This window comes from Pezoporus flaviventris, unplaced genomic scaffold (genome assembly GCF_033815535.1).
Source record: "Pezoporus flaviventris isolate CSIRO_AGI_PZ_B2104156 unplaced genomic scaffold, CSIRO_AGI_Pfla_v1 ptg000002l, whole genome shotgun sequence".
NCBI lineage: Eukaryota > Metazoa > Chordata > Aves > Psittaciformes > Psittacidae > Pezoporus > Pezoporus flaviventris.
The window spans coordinates 66,790,400-66,813,919 of record NW_026892550.1 but is presented as its reverse complement, the minus strand read 5'-3'; the positions used below and the strand labels follow the sequence as shown (position 1 = coordinate 66,813,919).

General features: G+C 35.1%; 1 protein-coding gene across 5 annotated transcripts in view; it reads left to right on the top strand.

The window, feature by feature from the left end:
• PCDH10 (protocadherin 10) overlaps positions 1-21,187 on the top strand; it is a 33,429-nt gene extending 12,242 nt beyond the window's left edge. Inside the window, exons 4-7 of one of the 5 annotated variants that reach the window (XM_061442416.1) lie at positions 1,911-2,216; positions 15,143-15,232; positions 17,166-17,240; positions 19,591-21,187. In XM_061442416.1, coding sequence (XP_061298400.1) covers positions 1,911-2,216; positions 15,143-15,232; positions 17,166-17,200 — 431 coding nt within the window. In that variant the 3' untranslated portion in view covers positions 17,201-17,240; positions 19,591-21,187. Of the gene's footprint in view, positions 1-1,886; positions 2,217-15,142; positions 15,233-17,165; positions 17,241-19,590 lie in introns of all 5 variants that reach the window. The other 4 variants (XM_061442408.1, XM_061442422.1, XM_061442428.1 and 1 more) reach the window with 4 other exon arrangements.
• Positions 21,188-23,520: the final 2,333 nt, after the last annotated feature.

Below are 23,520 nucleotides of genomic sequence, written 5' to 3'. Positions count from 1 at the left end.
TTTTGTGTTAATTTTCAGTGAAATCTTCTGAATGAAAAACGGTCATCAGATTCATAAAATGTCTTGCATAAGATATATTTTTATGCAGACATTTCATCACAAAAGATACACAAACATACAGTTTTATAGATATTGTTATATATTAATTTCCTTCTGGGAAGCCCACATCTAAATCTTTCTTTTCAATCTTTGATAGCTACTACCACTACGGAATTTAGAACTCTACAATTTGTACGGCTTGCCTGATGATGTTCATCTGATTCCTTAATCATATCTGCAGTTCACATTTGTGTTCTTCAACAGTTCACTAATCAGTAATTTATTTTCAGACTTCTGCATGCCAATTATCAATGCAAGGTTCTAATCAAAACTGGACCTAGCATTGTGTATTACTTAATTTAAAATTAAAAACTCATTATAAAGTTAGATTAATCTGAGATGAAAAGCTTTTTTTCTTCCTTCATATTTTTTTCGAAATAACTGCCTTTAGTACTGAATCACTTGTTGATAGCTCAGAAGGATTCTTGCTTGCTGAAGAGATTGTTATTTGTAGTGTGAGATAACCACATAAATATTACTAATATAAGTCAAATTATGGTTCAAAACAGTGGTAGAATTCTTAATACTAATCCTCTCATTGGATATCAAGCTAATCCAGTTCTTTACAGTGTTGGCTGGTGGATGAGCTACACTGCATGAATCTTATTACAGATGTTCAAAATTTTTGCCTTTTTCTCTTGCAAGTTGTGACATTTTTTTGTAATTCTAATGCAATGCTTGTAAATGCAATGTTTATAACAGATTTAGTTCAGTTTTGACATGCAGCTATTCTAAGACACTCAGTCCTCTTTATACCAGAAAAAAGATATTTCTTTACTGTTCTGCTTTTCGGTGCGATGTTGAACATCAACTTGGATACGCTGGTGTTTATTTTACTCTATGCTTATGATTTCATACACCATTCCTCTCAAAACAATTATAATCCGGCAACTTAGTGACTCACAATCAGGAAAGACTCTTTTGGAAAGCTGATCTGAAGGTAATCAATAGAAGCATAACTTGTCATTTGAAATCTTAATAGCCTTAAAAGATTTGTAAGCAAACAGTTCTCTGTTGGCAGGGACTAACAGTTACTTATATAGGGGAAGCATTAACTATTTTGTCAATAGTATCCACAGCCATGTCACATCGGACTACAGCTACTTTTGTACCATTAATTACAGTAATTTATTATAGGATTCTGTCCCCTTACTTGGATGACTTTACAATAGTAAGGGCTGCTGCAGTAGCAGTGAAACTATCTCTGAATGATGTAACAATTAAATAAGCCATCCTGATCACTTAAAAGCTGTATTCCTACTTTGTAAGATCTGCTTTTAGTATCAGTAGGCTCTGTCTGGAGACTAACATATGCACAGATAGTTCCTTTATAGAACTCATTAATATTTCATTCTCATAAATGAAATATGTGGTTCCTTAATCAGGACATTTAATTTCTTTGGTCAGAGATACATTTATGTAGAAACAATTCCTTCGTGTTCTTAAACAAGTATTTTCAACTGCTGAATCACAGACATCAACTTACAAGTGGAACTGAACCTTATTTTAATGGGTTCTGAACAGTGAGATCTGCAAGTTGAGATAGACTTTCCAACACCTTTCTTCTTGTGATATTTTTGTGTGTGCGTGTGACATTCTGGAATTCAGTTACACTTACTAAATGTTGTCTTTGAATCCTGAAGACTGGACAATCAGATGTTTTTTTTGTTGAGGAGATGAAAGTAGTGGAAGAAGTTCTTACTTCCTCTTTCCACTTTTCTCTTGTCTTGGCATAATCTTTCTTATCTGTCAGCAGCTGTTCATGATGCTGAAGCTTATATGTGTAGTTTCTTTTTCTCTCATGCTTGCAGGCATGGATCTCTTCTCCAATTGCACAGAGGAATGTAAAGCACTGGGCCACTCAGATCGGTGCTGGATGCCTTCCTTTGTTCCATCCGATGGACGCCAAGCTGCAGATTACCGCAGCAATCTGCATGTACCTGGCATGGACTCCGTTCCAGACACTGAAGTGTTTGAAACACCAGAAGCCCAGCCGGGTGCAGAAAGGTCCTTCTCCACTTTCGGCAAAGAGAAGGCCCTTCACAACACTCTGGAAAGGAAGGAGTTGGATGGACTGCTGTCTAATACACGAGCGCCTTACAAACCACCATATTTGAGTAAGTACTATTCAAAAAGCCGCATGAAAGCGTTCCCTTTGCGGGAATAAAAATTAGCTCTTTCTGCTATTCATAGTAGGGATAATACAGACATCATTTTAGGAGCAGTGGGGAAAAATGGCTTCTCTTGGATTCAGGCACCGCTGAAGAAGGCATTGTTCAGTGCTTTTGAAAAAAAGACAAAACCTTGGTTGTTTTTAGTATGACATGATAGTCAACAACAAAAGTATTAGCTGATATCAGTGGGGGAGTTGCTCAATTTTATTTTCTGATGCTGGATTATTTCCAAAGTTTTTTTGGATAGATTGTTCAAACATTGACATCGCCCAGCTAACATTTTTTGAGACTAAAATTGAGAGAGCTGTCCTAGGAGCTTCTTTTTATGATTAAGCAGTATCTTGTGAATAAACAGTGTGTGTATTATTTTGAAGTAACTATAAACATAGTTAGCATTCAGGGTTGCAAGGAAGAAGTCAAAACTTTCTGCCTTCAGTCTGATCATCTTTCAGCCTACATAGTACTGACTTTTGTCAGTGCTCTTCTGTGCCTTCTGCTTGTTCCAAAATCTTGCCTTTTTCCTTAGTAATCCTTTTGACTATGGTTGGGTGGTATGAAAGAGTGTGATAGATCTCAAAAAGATCTTCATAATTCCTTTTGGAGTCTCAGCCAGTTGTAGAACCCTTGAGTAATACTTTGATCTAATATGTCTTTTCATTCTACTTAGCAGCCTTCTGTATTTTATTAGAGACTTTAATCTCCTTGACTTCAAGAGTTTACAATGTTTATCTCATCCAAATAAGCCAAAGACATTAACACTGCAACACATATCCTTTTTAAAGCAACAGAAGTCCTTTAGGACAGCAGATCAGAGTAAAAAAAAAAAAAAAAAAAAAAAGAATCTCACTGAATCATATTAATTTCTTTATTTTAATAAAGTGTGTAGTTGTTTTGAGGGGTGCTGCACTGGCAGTCCTGGCATGTGAAGATCTTTGCTACAGATCATACTCAGAACAGACAGGTCAGTTCTCCCATCTTAATTAGTTCTCTAGGTATTTCAGTCTTTGAGAAAGGTCTTTTTGCCACTTCACTCTATTTAGTTTTGCTATACTGAAAACTTCTAAATTTGGAAACTAATTCTCATATGTGAATGCCATTCCTAAAAAACGTGTCCCGATATGATCAGCTTATTTTGTGTAGGCTGTCAGGTGTCAATCACGTGGTTGTACTCTAAAGACCAGTGTGAAACTTCACTTAACTATGACCTAACAACTCATAACTGTTTTTCCCAAGATGGTCTTCCATCATTTACATCTAAGAATATTAGTAGTAAGATGTAATCTAGCAGTACTAATTCAATCTCCATCACTTCATTTAAAAATCTGTTTTGTAGCACCAATGTTCTAATCAAAACAGAGTTCTGATGTAGTCTGTGCATTACAACGGTGATTTTATCTGGTGACACAACAAGGGTAGTTCTGTTCTGGTTTATTCTAGGCCTGGGAGTTTTATTTGAAACAACAGTGAAATACCTATTTTATTGACAGTTTAGGGATTTTATATTTTGTTCAGCTAACATAAGCAGTATTATTGAACAACGTGCTTACATATAGACACTGGTCTACATTTTACACTTTCCTGGACAAGGGCATAAAAATTGGAGGTAAAATGTGGGAAGTAAACAATATAAAGGAGTGATATTACATAATCCACACTTAATAATCCAGGTTTAATTTTGCTTTTTTTCTTTGAGCTCAAAGCTAAAACTGCTACAAAACAAGAGTAATATTTCACTGTTTTATTTTCTCTTGTTTAATATTTTCTTTAGTAAAATTTTATATTATAGTTGTATAGCAAATAACAAGAGCAAAGAGAAGAAAGTGAGCACAATAGTTGTAACAATGAGTAAATAATTATTAATAATTAATAAAGCAAGAAGAATTCTTAAGAGGAATTTGATTCAGAAGGAACTTTCGTTGAGCCACTGGGTAATTGCAGCTGTAATAAAATTAAATTCAACTTCTTACTAAAGAAGGTCATATCAAAATCAGTTTGTCAGTAAAATGATTTAAAAAAAAAGTATGAAACAGAACCTTCATATTCAGCAAAAATACTGTATAAAAAGTTGCAGCATGTATAAAAATGGACATATAAAAAATCAGTAGCAAAGAAGAAAAAGTATATTGCAGAATACAAAGCCTATATGAACTAAAGAGGTCTCTTAAAAAAAGAAATGTTCTTAAGCAAAACAACCACAAAAGAAGCATAAGTTCTAGCAGGTAAACTCTAGGATAGCAATTAGTGGAGATAAGAGGGACTAGGGGAAATAGCCAAAGGCATGTGAATATAGACAATTTTTAAGACGTCAAGTGTAGTAAGCTAGTAGAGAGTTGGTGGGTCTCTTGAGCTGCAGTTAGTGAGGACAGGGACATTGCAGAGACTCTAAACTGTTTCTTGCATTTATATTTACTAAGGGAGGGATGGAGGAAGAAAGCCATATTCAGAAAGCCACACTCCCAGGTAGCCATTTCAAATAAATGTGCATGACTAAGTCATGGAAGAGGATGTTGTTGAAAAATTGACTAAAACAAGTTAGAAGTCAGTGGCTTTTGTGTTTCTTTAATTTTCAGTTTCTAACAAAAGCTAGTAACCAAAGAATGACAGATAACAAATGACAGATAATGTGCTTATTGTTTAAAAAAGTGCTAGAAAATTTTGTACAGTAGAAACCAGTGAGAAATCTTAGCATAGGACACAAAATTATAACATTGGGGGTTCAGGAATAAAGTAGCTGGCATCTGTCCAGGATAATTGCACAGAAAGATTGTCAAGCTATTAGAATTTTGGTAGAGTATGTGGGAATTAATCAATATAGTGTATTTGAACTGTCAAAAAAAAGCCTTTAACATTGCTTTTGTTTAGTAGAAGAAGCTACAAAAGTAAGCAAGTGTTGACACAGAGCAGAGCATTACCAGACTCTCTGCCCAAGGTAAAAATTCATAAGGATAAATAAAACATTTTAGCAGAAGCAGAGTTCCCCAAGTGTTTATGCAGAGATCCATGGGGTTAAAAGAATTAATTAGCTGAAATGAGAGAAATGATGCGGTATTTGCAGATGACAGAAAATGGTTTAGATCAATCAAGTTTCCAACAACCAAGTATGCCCACATTGCACAGTGGTGCATGGTCCAGAAAAAAAGTCTGCTTCTGACCTAGCTTGCTCTGAATTGAAAGCTGCAGAGCAGTGTCAACACAATGGAACAACTGGGTGAGCTTACTTTTTAAGTTGTGCCATTAACACAATAGCTACAAATTTAAACCAGTATCTCTATGTGGAGCTTTTACTGTGCCATATGAGTGAATCTGCTTAGGTTTGTGTCAGGTTGGTGGTTCCTTCACTGTGTTCCAATGGACATGTTCAGTGCAGAACCTTGGAAATGATAGACGAGGAAGGCGATGAAGATTATGAGAAATTTGAACTCTTCTTGAGGAAAAAAGACCATGGAATAATTCAAATAATTCCTGGAAAAGTATCCCCCAATGTACAAAGCCAGCAAGAAGCAAATAAAATGCCAGGTTGTAAAAAGGAATTGGATTAAAAATACAAAAAAACTATTACAAAAACCTTACAGAAAATATATCCCTATATTGCTCTAGTTTATTAATGCCATAGAAATACATAGCATAAAAGCAAAAATGCTAAAAATATTTCTATGCAAACTCATATCAGAAGATTATTACCAATTAATTCAGACAATCTGTGATAGGGACATGAAGTGAAAAAAAAGGAGACTGCATGAAAGCTGGGCACTTTCATTTGCCATTCTCAGTGATAAGAGCGCAACAAGGCAGCAAAAGTTGAAGGGCAGGTAGGTCATAAACCAGTAAAATCATTCATGTTTGATAAGATGGTACACACTTGATGCAAATAATACAGTAATTGTAAAATTTATTATTTTGGGGCATGATTGAAACCAAAGGCTCACTACTGGGGATTTGGGTGTATTTTTCTGTGTTGCTTGAGGTCATTGGATGGATAAATGAAACCAGAAGCAGCTATGTTAAAAATTATAATGTAGAAAAGGATATAAATGCTCATACTGGAAAGGGTTTCTCTGTATCCCATTGTCAAATTTTCACTTTACTGGTCTAAGCCATTAGATTTATTCACACACCAATTTCTACGTAAACATACATGTTCTGTTCATTATTTTAGTAGAGTACACCAAAAGTATTTTGTACTCAAAAGTGTTTTGTACTTTTTGAAGTCAAATAATATATTATAAAGAATATATTTTCACTCATGTTTTAAGTATTTATTATGAATACAAGTTATAAAATTGTGATGGAATCAATAAATTGTGGTGGGATTGAAAACATACAGGGCGTCCAGGATTCTTCCAATGTATACGCACTTCTTAGTGCATAATTTACACTTACTTTTTTTACTCATCCATGTGATTTGAATACTGCCCTTCTTCAAACAGTTAAGAAATTTTCATAATGATTTGAATGTTCATAAAATACGAGATTCTGAACTTGACTGGAGAAAATCAGTGAAATAACACTGAGGAAAAAAAAACAAACATACCTTTTGAACAGTTCCTATATGTTTAAAATAGATTCTGAGCATTTCTATTTATTTTTTTTTTTATGCAGTGGTGGTTATATTAACCATTATTTTTACAAGTATTCCTATTGTAGTGACCAAAACCTAATGCAAAATTCAAACACTGTTGTGCTGGATTCTGTAAGTTATCTAACAGAGACTGTCTTCACAATGAATACCTGATCATTCTGATTCTGATTTATTTCTAGTACTTTGGTCCAGGTACTGAGAAGGTAACAGTGGGATCAGCATCATTACATCCAGTAGTGCTTTGGTCTATAATTTACAATATTTTTATGTAATTGTGGATCATTCTAGTTATGCATTCCTTTTATAGTACTTGAGAATTTTCCTAGTGTTACATGCTCACTTTAGTGATAGAACATTTTTTTCTTCCTATTAAGAGATTAAGAATCTTAATATATGAACGCAGTTAAAAATTGACACAATACCTTAAGTTTGTCTGTAGAAATACTTACTTTGCTCTAAAACAAATTGCTTTAGCACAGGTTAAGCTACTTCAAAAGCCAGTTAAAATAAACTACATAAAGGCAAATTTTACTACGCAGATTAACAGTGTTTCTACAAGCAGATATTCTGAAATATAGCAGGGTTTTAAAGTAGCCCCCTAATTAGCTCTGCAATATTTTCTACATACACACAAGCATTTTCATCTTCATTGATGAAACTATATCATTATCTTGGTAATTATTGCCAACACCATCAACCATTGAGTGAGGATTTTATCGTATTAGGTATGACATAGATATATAGAGAGAGAGAATAAAAAAGCTGGTCGCTTCGCCAAAAAGCTGGCCATTAAGCAAAGCAAATTGGAAGGGGAAAAATATCCCCTTTTTTGATTTTTTTGATTTGTGTGGCATAGTTATTAAACATCAACACTACCTTTGACAGATGCACAGAGATTCAGGGTAGCAGAGTCAAATGACTTGCATGGGACTTGTTTGTATTATCCAAACTCTTCAAAGGTGAACTTATCCTTGTACTATAGCCTCTGTTCTGTAGCCATCGACTCACCCTGCAGTAGAGGTACTGTGAAGTTCTGTGTGCAGTCAGCGAAACGTGGGTCTGAGCAAAAGTCTCTATGTTTGTGTGAAACTATAGATGTAGTCCGACATTCTTGTTCTACAAAATATTTTTCACATGTTCAACTTGACTTATACTAGTCAAGTTGGTGTGCAAATGAAATCAAAATGCTTTAAAAAGTCTTACGCACAATTCAGTGTTTAGGAATTGGACCATCAATTCATTTCCAATAATCTACTACAGAGCTAGCAGAAAGAACAGTTTAACTTACAGTCATTATCCATCACCCTGATTAGATTAGAACAAATGACCTAGAGGAGAAAAACATTCATGTGTTTATACCAGGACAAGAAGTGCCTCACGATCCTTTGATCATTTTTCAAAGGAATAAAAAAAGTGCATGTAAATATTTTTGGGGTATTTTGATCTAGTTAGGATCATAAAGGCCTATTTCTGCATGGCAGGATATGTAACACAACATTTTCTGCTGATGTTTAACATAAATATAGGAAAGATATTTTAAGCAAGTAGTCTTTGCTGTTTTGGAGAAGTTCTCAAAAAAAAAGAGGAAATTACAATTTTGTGTATCTACTAATGGAAGAATTTCTTTGGGTTTTCGGGGTGTTTTTTTTTTTTTTTGTTTAGTTACATCTCCTCTCTGGAGATTGTGTAGTTTTGTCACAGTTGTGATAGACACTATAGTATTGCATTTGCATAAACATAATAGCTATTTTGAATGGGATACTTGCTAATTTCTTTTTTTTTTAAATTAGGCCTGTCTATAGTTTTACTTTTAAAATTAACCTATTTGGTTTCTAATACAAATCAGGTAAACTTGTGAGCTGTCTGATCCCTTCATTAATAATTTTTAACTTGAGTTATGATTTTCACACATACTTGAAGTAGAAATGCAATATACTTTGAAATAAAAGCAAACAAATTGGCACCAATAAGTTGCATGTACAAATTACAGTTCTTGGGGTAAGAAGAAAGGAAACATTGTGATGCTGGATTAAAAAAAAAACAAAACAAACTGAACTGGCATTCAAATGCAATTTTTATTGGTATGAATAAACAAATGATATGTGCATAGTAAAAGAGTTGTTCCTTTTTGAATAGTACGGTTTTGTACTCAAAAAGAATGTTAAAATTGTATCTTTCAACTTTAATTCTGATCTGCATAGCTGAATATCCTGCATTTCCTGCTACAGACAGTGAAACTCTTCACTTATATTCAGGAATTTATCTCTGGGACAGGGTACAGTTCTCATTTCTGGACAAATGAGAATGGCTTTGTACGTGCAAAATTGCTCAGCAAAAGTGGAGGCTGAGTTGAAAAGATGACATCTAACAATGCTAGGAAACCTAATTAAATACTTTTCTAAAAAATCCAATCGAACGTCCCTATTTTTTTGCTTTATCTGAAATGCTAAGAGATTTATTCACTTACACCTCAAGTTTGCCACTTCAGATGCAACATCTCAATTAGGTAAATAAAGATTTACAAAACCTAAAATAAACAGGTAATACCAATTAAAATATAATAAGGGAAGAGCAAGGCTATGATGTAGTTTTACTTGTTATTGTTGGCACTCTGTGTTTTGAATAAACCACTTATGATTCATTGTTCAATGATTATTGCATAACTTCTGAAAGGTATTTTTATCTCACATTCATAACTGGTTTGCATTCTTCATCAGAACATACTCCTCTTGCAGCTATTGCTCAAAGGGAGGAACACTTACAGAGTATTACTGCAATAATGGAAAGGAAATGGATACTTCAGATAGTGAAATTAGAAAGGAATATATAAATATGCAATGAAAACAATATAAAAAAATAAGCATTCTTGTTTTACTTTCAAAGCACAGGGTTAGCTGTTATATATAAATACTGTTTGCTTGAATCTGTTTATGTAACTGTCATCTTGGACAGAATTAACAGTACCCTCTACTGCACAAAATACTGGTGAAAACATGTACCCATTTTTAGGTTTACATAGCATCTTTTACCTTAGACAACTCTAGAGCTCTTTGCAACTACAGTGCAGGAAAATAACTGAGCAAGTTAAAACAACCTGAGTAACTGTTACTTGAAAGAAAATTATATTTTTAGTTTGTCTTTAAAACCTGTCATTCCAACTGCTTCTTGTCCTCTGGTAGCTGTAGAAGGCTGTATTTGCCAGTTCTGACTGGAACACATAGAAGTCTTGTATATCTGACTATCTCAGACTGGTGCGATATTTATTCATTTATGTAATTTATGAAAAAGATCAGCCCAAAGATTGCTTGAAGTTGAGGAGTAATTTTTGAGATTACTGTGTTCCGCTGGTTTAAAATTCAAAAATGCTTCTTGTCCTACAAATTTAAATCCTGTGACAAAAGTAATTTAGCCACTTACTGACATGAGTCTCTTTGGAAACCAATAAGATGTTTGCAGTTAAAATTTTCAAAGGCACTAAAGTTATTTATTTTTGATAGGCAAATTCTATTCATTGCAAATAAATGCTGTTCTTAAATGTACAAACCTCTTTATTGTGACAGTCAGGAGTTGGAGAATTGAATGTGTGCCTAATCTTGGGTTTGTTCTCAGCAAAGTCTTTTTCTCTCTGCTTGCGTCCACCTGAGGAACTCCTTGGCCTGCACAGCAGAGGAAGTTACTCTTGTTTCTGTCCCTTTTGCTGCACACAATCACTCTGATTTTCCAATGTCATCCACTGTTCCTTTTTCAATTTCTTAGCCAAAGAAGGAAAAATAGGGAAAGCCATTTAAAGAATGCAACAAATAGCCAGTAAAAGAAAGAACTGCATCTATTTATTGTGTTTGGACAAGCACGCTACAGGGATTGGTGTTGCTATTTATGTGGCAAGCATGTAAACAGCTCTATTTGTACACTAGCCACTGAGAATCCACCGCTAGCAGTAGCATGGCTGCTGCTGGGAAGTACCTGTCAATATATTTAATTTGTTTTAGAAACATAGTATGGTGATGTCAGAAGAGTGAAAAATGATGTATTTGGTACCTTATTCTAAGACAGGAAGTAGGAGATACAGACAATTAGAATATAATTTTAACTTCAGTACCTAATAAACTAAATGTGATGATAGCAATCAGTGTGGATTCACTGAAAATCCAAACTCTCAAACTCTTTCTTTGATAGGATAACGGTGCTTATTGGTTGGAGAAACTATTACGGACATGGGGAGGCAAATCTGCAGAACTTGCTTCCTAAATTCTGCCTGAAAATTCTGTGCATATATGAGTTGCAAGAGTAAATCTGCATTTCTTGCATATGCATGAATTTATTTCGTATGTGTAAATGATGTTATTTTACACGACGTTTTCACAGGTAATCAGGAATAATGTGAATTAGAAAGGAAAAAAAATGGATGCAGAGTAGATTCACCAAAGAAGTTAACAGGGATGACAGACTCCTGTTTTAGCAAGTGACCTGAGTCCTCTGACTTTATCTTTTCACCTCCAGCATCATGGCTGCATTCAGCACTGGAAAAGGATTCATTAAGGAAACTGCTTGAATGCAGCCTTTCTTTATTCATAAGGAATTTTGTAGGTGTTGATACTGTGGATTCATCTTATGTCAGAGTAAAATTCTGTCACTTTGTGACTTCTTTAGTTGCCTGTTTGTGCTTTAATTTGACATCCATCTATTCTGAACTGGAATTTAGACAACAGTTGAATGTCACTGCACACAGCTGTGGGTACTGGTAGGAACTGAGGTCTAAAGAAGTTCTTGCTTACAAATGAGATGCAGTAATAACTGCTTTTTCTGGTCTACCTGAGGTGAAGTGCTGTGTGCTTTGTACTTGCAATATTCTTCATGTCTGATATGGCTCCACTGCTTCCAATTATTAAACAGCATCCTTCCCAGCACTGGAATGCTATTTTCTGTTCTCCTGCGCTCTGTGGCTGCCTGTAGCCTGTGTCAGCTAGCTTTCTTCCCTAACAAGTCCTAGACATGGTGCAGGTGTCAGAGCACAGGCCAGGAACCATTCCTGAAAGGAGATTGAATATGATCAAACTTTATGGCTCCCATATATTGCTGGATATGGCTGAGAAATTTTAATAATGTGGATATAAATCATTTCATTCTTGTAGTTGTAAGTGACAAAGAAGCATGGGCAAACCTCATTCATGGATAGAAATGGAGCCAATATGTCTTTTTGAATAAGAGAAGTTTCAAAAGGATTGTCAGATGTTTATATGACACAATTAAGTATATTGTCTTGGTAAACTGGGAAGGACTCTCTGAAATCTGAGTGTATGCCACTGATGAAAAATAATGTCAAGTACTGTCCTTTATAAATTGCAAATTAAAACATTTACAAAAAGAGAGAGGGCATACCTGCCAGATCCTGATGCCACCTAATTCCTGTTAGGAGAGGGAGGTGGTGGAGAAAAGATCAAGGCAACGAGAAGTTTTATAGGATTACACAGTGTGATGCTGATGTAATACTGTAATGCATGTTATCTTGTGTAGGAACAAGTAAATTTAATTATTTCAGGCCAAATCCACCATGACTAATTTAGGCACCTCTGAAGGCCACCAAATGGTGACTTGTACATGTCTTCTGCCTTGAATCTTTTGGGAAGTTAGGCACTTAGGAGCAATTTAGGAGGAATGGCTTTTCTCTCCAGGGCACTGAGAATTTTAAGTCACATTGTAGCCAGCCTTTAGTGAATTCTGCATTGGTTAACTCTTGGACTGACATGTTCATTTTTAGGCTTGTCAGCTTAAAGAGATTTGTATAGTAGATTTCAGAAGAGTGCAATAAAATGGTGAATTTTGAAGCAAACAGACAAAACCCAACTGAAAACCACATGGAGGAAAAAAAGAATAATACTGAAGAGAAGAAGGCATTGCTGCATGCAAATACATAAGCAAATTTTGTGAAAAGAAAAAAAAAGCTGGGGGAATTCAGTACTGATATTACTAAGGATAATACCAAAATTGTTAACTTGGAGTGAATCAGGAAGACTGGGAATATGCTACTAGAAAGCGCGTGCATTTATAGAGCAAGTAGTTGATGGAGAATATGGAGTATTCCCGGGGACTATGATTGCTAATTTTGACATATATCAGAAATAATTTGGGAGTTATTTAATTGGTCTTAATACAATACATAATTATAAGAACTCATGTAAAATTAAATATTCCATTATTCTCTGAATATAATGGTAATGCCATCTATTATCTTTAGTGTTTTCAGGTAGCTAGTATAGTTATAACAGTACAGAAAGACAAAAATGCTTTCTTCTGCTCACTGTATCTTGTGGAAAAACTGTCTTCGGTATTTTTTTATGGTACAGTATATAATATAGCTTAGCACTCTCTGTGCTGAATTGTAGTAGCTAGAGCATTGTTTCTGTAGTAAATAATAGCAACCAGAGATAAATCAAATCTGACGTGTATTATGCCACTGGGCTGTTGCTGCAGTGAAAAAAAAAAGTCAACATTTAGAACAGAAAATCAAATGCACATATCTTATGTGCCCCAGAACAGTAATTGCAAAACCCAGGACTTGGTTCAAAACAAAATCCTTCTTAATCGTATGTTTAATGTAAAGCACCTCTTTATTAAAGTCAGTGCTTAAAGTTAAGCCTATGCCTGAGGATAGGCCTAAACAAAGGGAAATTTTGTCGCATGACCTGGGACTTGGATACTTAAGTACTGAAATGTTTTGGTTTGGTTTGATTTTTTTTTCCAGAGGATAAGCTAAGTCCACGTACAGTATAAATCTTAGAGCACTCAGTAGTACCAGAGAAACATTTCAGTGACTGTCGTGATGTGTCAACACTGTATCAGGCATCCCTCTTGCAATATGAAAATATTTACCAAGACATGTTGCAAACATCAAAAATATCTTTTTAAGTGTGTACTTTCTAATCTTGAACTGAAGCTAATAGAAATGGCAATGTGTGTCAGTCAGAAATTTGGTCAATAAACTGTTTTTAAAAAATCTTTTGTTCAGATTTCAGAAGTGGTGGTTTTGTATTTAAATACAAAGGACAAACCTCTTTCCCCCTTTTTGTAGGTAACACTATGGCAGGTAACACTATTAATCATGTCCAGTAAATTAGGGTCAGTGCAGTGTTCACCAGTCACAAATTTTGACTTGCCTGGGAATCACTGTTTCTTGAATCGCTTTAATTGAATTTAGACATGGAAATGTATGCATTTAATGCAAGACAAAAGGGCAATATATGTGGTTACATTTTTTACTTTATACAAAAGATAGCTTTTTGACATCATCACCTTTGTTCCAGAAGTAAAGATGTATTTGCAAAGGAAGAAAATATTTTAATGGTCTGTGGGATTTATTTATTTAGCTAAAAGCAAGTCTATTTCCAGAAAAGATTCAGTGCAATATTTGCAAACTTTTGCATTTTACCCTACTTCATTTATTCACAGCCTGAAGATTTAATGCTCACTTCTTTTCTTTCTTTGTTTCAGTGAAATCTGGGCAGTTGTACCCATCAGTCCAGATGCTGTTTGTTTGGTTTAGAATCGAAATTTATATTTGGGGTTTTGCAGGTCCCAGAAAGAACTTTTCAGTCATACTGAATTCCGTATCTTTATTAGGGACAGTCTGCCTTGGTGCAGTGCACATGTTCGCCTGCAGGAGCTCTCCTGCCTTTCCTATCTTGTCACATGCCGGAAATGATTAGGCAGAATGTGGTTTCGTTCTTACCTAACTCCGTTGGTGGCTTTCAGGAGTCTTCAGACATATACATAAGCACATAAACAGTGGCCACCAGAGCCAGCTGACTCACTGACATAAGGGAAGAGTTGGCTTCTTTTTTTTAAAGTACAAAAGTAAGTATGTTCCATCTTCCTTTTTGTCAATTATTTGATGTAATACCAAGTAAACAGGATCACATTTATTGTGTAAAATGTAACATGGGCATCTGGAACACAAGCTATTTTACCCAGGCTTGCTCTACAGAGTACATAGATTTGAAGCACAAAATCTCTTAAATAAAGCCATGGAAGAAAACGGGGAAAAAACTTCCCCTTAAAACTAGTTCATGAGGACGAAGTGTAGGAGTAAAATGCTATTTTCATACTTGTGTACCAAAGTTTATTGGACTTGGTTAGATAATCTGGTTTTGTAACAGCAGTAGTGGAATTTTCATAAAATACTAGCAGTGCTTTAAAAAGCCTGTTTAAGTAATAACTCATTAAAAAAAAAAATACTATGGATTGCAAAAGATACTGAATTGACACCTGCAATGACTGGCATTTTCATCCACAGAACATGGGTGGCTGCAGAGTAATCCCCATCCTTCATCCCCCAGCCCAAGCCGTGTGTCTCACCCTTTACCTGGATGCACCACTTCAAAGGGTGAGGGAACTATAATAGTTTACTCTGCATTCCCATTCACTTGCTGACCTCTTTCCAAAAATATAATTGCTGATAACTGAACTAGAGCTCCACGTTATTTCATATAGATTATCTTTTACCACTACTTAAGTCCCAGTCTCTATTCAATTGGTGTAAGATTGCTGAATTTGCAGCCTGTTGGTTGTCACTAGAATAGTCCATTTCTCTGTCAAAGCTAATGGGACTTAGTGAAGGGCAATATTTCATCTGCTACATTTAACATATAGACTGTAAACCAAACCATAAAAGTAGTGTTAAAATTAATAATGCTAATTAAAGAACAACGTTGCCCTAGTGTACTTGAGGTAATGAACTCCTTTTTAAATTATTGTTCACTACAAGAGAAAGGCATTCGTTGTAAAGCCTGAATACCTGGGATATTTCTGAATGCAGTGGAGGAGATGACAGCCTCCCGGTAATCTCTGTATCAATTGCAGGGTTGCATGGGGACCACTTGATCTGCAGAAATGTGACATAAGGAGGCACACATTTTTCACAGGAGACTCATACAAAAAACATAATGCATTGAGTGCTTGCATAGAAGGCCATATCTGAAAGCCCACATGAAGACAAATATTCCTTAAATACTGTGCTAACTTACAGCACTTGGATCTGAAATAGCAAGATGGCAGTTTACGTACTGGCTTTTCCCCCTGTTCTCCTGTTGGTTGGCTTTCTTTGATTTAAAAGAGAGGGTTTTCAGTTCAAGTGTCTTCTTTCTCCAAAATGAATGGGGATCAGCAGTATTTCTGTAATAGCAGCAGCATTCCTGGCACTTGATATACTTTGGAGATTTTATTACCCAGGTGTTCATTTGGATCTTTAGACTGTTGGCTCCTGAGGGAGCTCAGCAGTCATTCTGTTACAGCACATATAATGCTGTGGGAGTTTATGGAACTCTTAAATATAGTCTAGAGCAAAAGTGACAATTGTTATAGAAGGTATAGGATGTGTTTCCTACTGCTGCTTTGGTTGTCAGATGTGGAAGAAAGCGGTAGGCCTTCTCTCTGCCCCAGTTAGATCAGCTAGCACTAGCTAAGCAGGAGAAGGTTTTGATTCAGAGAGTTTGAAAATCTTCCAAGTACAGGCAATCCCTTCTAGAGTTTGCCAAAAGAGGAAATGTATATGACTGTATTCATGGCTGTAAAGTAGCAGTCTGACATCAACTTTGGATGCAATAGGATGATTCACAACAGGGGGAAGATTTGTAAAGAGACTAGGGCTATACAGTGTTTTCTGTTCATTTCTGATTCATAAGCTAGGAATAATCATCCCATACTTCATTTTCTTTTTTCTGTTTCTTGCATTAGTGTTTTTCATTTATTTTTCTGTTCATCTGCCACTGATGTCTTACATGTCTTCTCTCATCAGTCTACACAGAACTATCTCGCTGAATGAGAGCCTTACTAATGTGTACTGAGGATCAAATGAATCTTAATATATTTTTGCTGGGTTTTATTTCCAGTTTTTATTGCAATTCCGTAAAAATTTTATGCAGTAAGTGCTCTTACTGTAACACTCAAAATTTTTGTTAAGGTCTTTGGGGAAGAATCAGTAGTTAGTACAGCACAAATCACGTATCCTAAGAATTTTAACTGGAATACTTATGATTCTTTAATTGTCTTGTTCACATCAAATACTATTAGAATATATGTACAAACAATATAATGTCATTAACAGAATTATGAACCTGCTTATTATTAAACCCCTCTTTCTAACTGGTATCTATACTTGCACAGACTTGAAGCTTCCCTGTGCAGTAGTTTTGAGAGTTCGGAGCAGAAGATAAAATAGAGATGAGAGAGCTGTGATCTCAGAGGAGATATTAGGCACCAGAAATGATGGTGTTCTTGTTCCAGCTCTTACACTGACTCTGATACTTCCATTTCTATAGCACTTGCCATCTCTGGATCTCAAAGTGGATTATAAAGAATAGTGATTTAAACCTTCCTGCACTTCTAGGAGATAGGTAAGCAATATTATTCCCATTTTACAGATGGAGAAATTGTGATACAGAGAGGCTTAGTATTTCTTCTTAAAGCTTGTTTATGAACACGCATGCATGCACACACACACGTGCGCACACACACACACACAGAGCCAGAAGCAGATGTCAGAACTTTCATTCCCCTCTGTTTTAAGCTAAGTCCATCCTCCTTTCCATTTAACCTCTCTGGTTTATATTCCCCATCTGTAAAAAGACAGACACTGGTGTAAAGGTGGAAAGATTTGCTTGCACATGAATTTCTGTGCAAATACCAAAAAAAACACCAAAGACAAAAGTTGCCTTTGAAATCCAGTGCATTTTATGTGTTGGCAGAGGGTATTTTGGGATTTGGGACAAGGATTTTTGTTGGTGGGAAAAGTTGCAGGTGTTCTGCACTGTCTTGTGTAATATTTAGTTAGTGTTATAAAATGGCCAGGTATGTCATATAGGCATATTAACTGAAGTTTAGAAATGAAAAAAATGCACTAATTTATATGGCAAAAGACTAGACACAGCCAGTAACTCAGTCTCTGTGTTATATGAAAGAATAGTGTAATCAGGTTTTGCTGCACGCTTCAAGTTCCACATCAACACCACCAATGCTCAGCTTCAGACAGGAGCAGAAGGACAAGTAGTGCTGCACAAAAGCAACAATTGCCCTGGCTGCCTATCTGGATAGTTTTCTACCGTGGAAAAGTACTGTGCCTGTACTGCAGTGTGAGTTCCTCAATATCAGGCATCAATCTAGACTACTGCACTTACATATTTATAGGAGAAGTGATTAGTGGACTTTTGTAAAAAAAGTTTTAAGGATCAAATATAAGCCTTGTTATTGCTATTACTATAACTGGAATGATTGTGTCTTGTAATGTTTAAAAAGATATTTTAAAAGATGTCTAGAAACTTGATTGGTCTGATCATATACTCCATCCAAACATCATAAAGATTCTGATCTCAGCCTTAACTGCAATGTTAAAAAATATCTTGCAAAAACTTTTAAAAAATCCTAATTATGCTACTAGTGTTCTACAGAATTGAAACATCCCAAACATAATATATTAGATGTTTTAATGTTAATAACACGTCTGGCAATTGTCTGTGTGTTAAACAGATAGATTATACAGAAATGTCTTCCCCATTTTTCTAGTACCTCCTGTGGCATAGGCAGGATAGATTAGACAAACAGAAAACACCCACGTTAACATGTTCCTATAAGTAATCTTAACTTCCCTGTGATACTGTAGATACATATCATATGTTTACTGGTGAATATATATCATGAACGAGTATGGCTAATGTATATATTTATGTTAAATGGATTGGAGAATGGATGTGTTTGTGTGTCAGCATGCAAGCATCAATATGTATACAGGGCTGGTTTGATTCAAGGATTTGTTCTAAAGATTGCTTTCTGTTTTAGTTGTAACACTTTGTGCACAGAAATATAAATATACTGAATTTCAGGCAGGGATTTAGCTGATTTGGAGCTAAGGTAAAACCTGATTTTATTATTACAAGCTTTATTAAACAATAACAAAGGTGGTGATGATAGTAATACTTCAGTGTGAGCTAGTTCCTTGTCCCAACTTCACATGTGACTGAGATCAGAATTTAACCCAGGGTCTTCCTGAATGTTAGTACAAATCATTTGTTACCTTTGCTCCCAATTACAGTTAAAATAGCTGGTGTCTTGAGGTAATAAAGCTACTGCAGCTGCTGGATTAGGATATGGGTTTGCTAATGCATTGACCTTCTTCATCTGTGTAACATGAGTTAATTTCCAGCCTGACAGTAAATGCTGAAATTTGAATTGTAGCACTAATGCACCATTTTTTTTGTCTGTCAAACCAGACTAAAGGGTCATTTGTTGATGAGGATAATGGTTCAGTTTGAAAGAGAAGGAACACCGACTTCAGAATCTTTGGGGGTTTCTAGACCTAGCTTAAAATAACAAGCTGAACTGGGAAAAAATGGGCTTGGAAATGCCAGTAATATAGAACCTGCAAGTCTGGCTACTTGCCTTGTTCTTATACTGAGTCTGTATAGGCACATTGGAATACTTGCCATGACATGCCAGACAGAATAATAAAGCAGCATATGAAGTTTGGTTTTCAGACTGTCAAGCCTCCAAAAGACTTTTGTCTGAAAAGTGAATCAATATCAAACTGTTTGCTACCATGAGGATTTTAAGCAACAGTTTGTGACAAGTTTTGATTGTTTCTCTACTCTCTTAGGAAATATTAAACCTAAGAACTGTTGGAGACTGATTTTTATATATATATATACATTTTTTTTTTTTTCTCTCAGAAGTGTCTTTCTTTCTTTCCTGCAGCACGGAAAAGGATATGCTAGTCACTTCTACAGGACTTACCTGAAGCAGCATGATTTGCACAAAAGTCGACCAACAAAAAGCATCAATTTTCAACTTCATTATCTTGGCCATCCAGTTCTGTGTAACTGAAGGATTTGTGTGCTGTTGGAGACATCATGGCCAACAATAGGACCTAATTGCTCTCAGCAGGCCTGAGAAATGAGTTGAAATGTGTAGAACTGTAGGAACTTCAGAGGCAACTGATCTTGCCTCTCTGATCAGTGTGTGCCTGTTTACAGCACTATATATCTTTCTCTCTCCAAAATGTCACTGAGCCCTTTAGATGTTTATATTCACCACAAGAAGCCAATCGTACAGATAAAAAAAATGTGCATTATAAATGCAATATCACTGTTTTAAACTTGACTGTTTTATATTATTTTTGTGTGATAGAGTGTTCCCCAAACTATTCCAACTTTACAAGAGAGATTGTGATCATGTTCTTTTCACCCGTGGGTCATAAAAATGTTGTTAATCTGAAGACCCACAAAATTATCAAAGACATTCTGTAGTTTATACACCGTGTTGCAAAGTGTTTACTGTACTATTTCAAAGCTTCTAAATAAATATAAAATATATATATTATATTATATATAATTTTCCGAAAAATGTGGTACAACTTAGTTGATTTTTAAATGGATTCATACAGTCTACACCATACACTAAACTGAGAAGGTAATTCAGGGTTCCTAAGCTATCCTTGCTAAAACTGAAAATAAATTAAAACTTTAATAGTACTTCCCCAATATTCATATTTTGGTCAATCCTGTTTTTTCTTGTTGAAAAAAAAAAAAAAAAGCTGTAAGCAACAACATTTTGTCTAAAAGTTGTAATGAATTTTCAATGCCAAAGATACAGCTGTCAATGTTACCAGAATGAGCGCTATGTACTATCAGAGGTATAAATCACTCTCCATTATTTTGATTATATTTCTATGGTTTTTAATTTGGAATCACAAAATCTTTTATAAGGCTCTATAAATTCACCTGTATATGTTGTTAAAAAAGAACACTGGGTGTCTGTACATTTTGCAATGTAAGATATAATGTAAGTGAAGTTAAGTAATTTAAGAAAATCATCCCAAACTCATAAGTATGCATATGTCCATACACACACACAAATACCCACACATCTCTCTTTGACATAGTTTTGTGAAACTATACAAATATATTGCCTAAAAATATTTCTCTTGTGGCTAGGAATAGTTGTTGATAGAATTCAAATTGCAAAGGTAAAGTATATGCCAAGCTATTGACTCTTTTATCACAAAGGAGATTTGAAATTAGGAACATGGCACATTCTCAGCTGACCTTTCTCCCATTGGAGCTAAATGGGGTTGGCTCTCATCTTTGTTGGGAAAAGGATGAAGCCCTTGCATATATTCTTTATGTTCTGTAATAATTCTGTGGTCTGGAACGGTATCTTAGAGCGTTTCTTTTCTATGAAATATTGAAAAAGATAAAATTTCAAAGGTAAAGTTTAAAATTACTTTCATGTCCATGGAGTTTAAGTACCATTTACTAAATGTAAAAATCTAGTAAAATGTTTTTTCTTTTTTTTTCTTTTTGTATTGTGGTTATTTTCCCCCAATGTATCTTAATATGTCTGATATCAAAAACAAATGAGAGAACTGTGTTATCAGCAAATGCCTAGTCAAACTTGAACAAATTCCTAGCAATGATTCAGTATTCAGGAAGACAGGGAAACCTCTCACCAACTGCAGTGGAGTTCAGACCATGCCATTATATAGAAATTCTGATATCCCCAACAATGTTAGAATAGGATGAACATGGGGGAAGTTATTTAGCCACTGCTATATCATAAAAAAGTTTGGGTTTCTTCCTTTTGTTACCATTTTTTTTGTTTGATTGTTTATAATGACAGTTTCTTTTAGATATAAGTATATAAATCACCTTTATGGAACCATCCTCCTACAGACCCAAACAAGACTTCTGATCAGTTTGTGAGAGCTCTTTGTGCAAACAAAAACTGGATCAAGACCTGAAGTTGTTAATTTAATGTTCCAAACAAAAATAATTTGCTTGTTAAACACTTTTAATGTGTATATCTAGCACATTTGTATAACTACAAAATATTTTGTGGGATCCTTTTTAAAATTTATATATTATACAAAACATGACCATTTAAAAGCACCAACAATAGCTATTGATTTGAGCAAACACAGCAGTGAAATATTTCTTTAGCTGTAGGTAGCAGGACCTTGAGTCTCCTACAGGTTTTGTTAATTTTATGAAGAAAAATGAAATTTGTGACAAATATTTCATTTAAAGGGGTTTGTTAAATTCTTGTTTCTGCTTTTACAGCAAGAAAGTCCTTGCCCTTCTTAAAATTGTTTTTAATTCCAAGTATCTCTTTAATATTAGACATATACTGTAAATTAAGGATGGTTTAAGTCTTTGAGAGGGAAAGGAAAGATTTTTCCTTTCTTTCATGGACAGTTGAAGTGTTTTTACTTAATGAAACTGCCTTCACATTTTGCCTACCATTTTTTTTTCTGACAAACTTGACTATGTCATACCTTGTTCATTTCCATAACTAAGCTCTTCCTGTGAACAGTGTAGTGATACACGTACCCATTTATTTTCTTTCTTAAAAATGTTAAATGTAAACATTGGTCCACTTACGCACAGAAATTCTTCTGAGTTCATTGACGAGTCGCAGAGTGAATCATGATAGATGTAGAACTCTTGAGGAAAAGGAAGTTTTGAAGTCCTACAGCTTGGGATCCCAGGGTATTTAAAGATAGAGCTTTTACTGATTTCCCTAGCTCACTGTGAATTTCAGCATGATAGCGTTTGACAGCATGAACTTTAGGACACATTACAAAACAGTACGTAGCTGCTGTGTCCCAGGGGAAGTGCTGAGAAGAATACTGGACAGCACAGGCTCAATTTCTCCCATTTCTTTGTTTTAGTGGGAAGATACCTGTTGCACCCAGCCAGCTCCCACTGAATTTGTCTTGTTCATCTCCCATAGATTTCTCATGCTACTAGGTGCCTATCTGCAGTGATAAATGCCTTTAAACATTAGCTTTTGTATTTGCCTCTTCTTTCAGGCATATGCGATGCAAATGTCTAAGGACTCTGATTTGCATATTGGACAGAAAAGTAAACTGAAGTAGTCAGAAAATGTTTAGATTGGATATGAAAGGAAAATACTTATACCCATAAGATGGGATAAGGAGGGTTCTGAAATCTTCTTTAAAGGTTTTCAAAAACAGTTCAGAAAATACCTGTCAGGGTTGATATAAGTGTACTTAAACTTGCCTCAGAGGAAAAACATGGAATATCCTCTCAGCCCTGTTGTTCTATGATGTCCCTACTGGGGCACGCTAAGCTTTGGAGGATGTGATCTGTACACAGCTGTAGGGATAAGAATGTTATATCCTTCAATTAGCTATCAGAAGCAATATTTAATTTTTAAATTTACAGTTTATGAGCATAATAGAACAAGCTGTCTGGGTGAAGAGCTGTCTTTGAAGTGAATTCCACTTCCAATTGAAGTGAGTTCCAGCACAGAAGACAGGATCATATAAAGGATTTAAAAAAAAAATGGAATCAGATCTGTAAACACTCTTTTTTATTATTCTTTTCAATTCCTGATTGAGATACATAACAATGGATTTCTAAGCAGCTTGCCTATTCAATTTCTTCAAAACTAGACTTTAGCTTCTTCCAAAGGGCTTCTTCCAAAACTTAGAAATAAATAAAACCATTTCACTACTTGAAATAAAAGTCCAATTACTTAATGCAAGTTTTTACTAAGCTGCCTATTGAAAGAAAGAGAAAAAGAGGTATTTCCATTACTATATTCTCAGCTGATTTGAACAAAGTGTAGTAATTTTTCATAAGTATTGTTGCAAAATAAAGT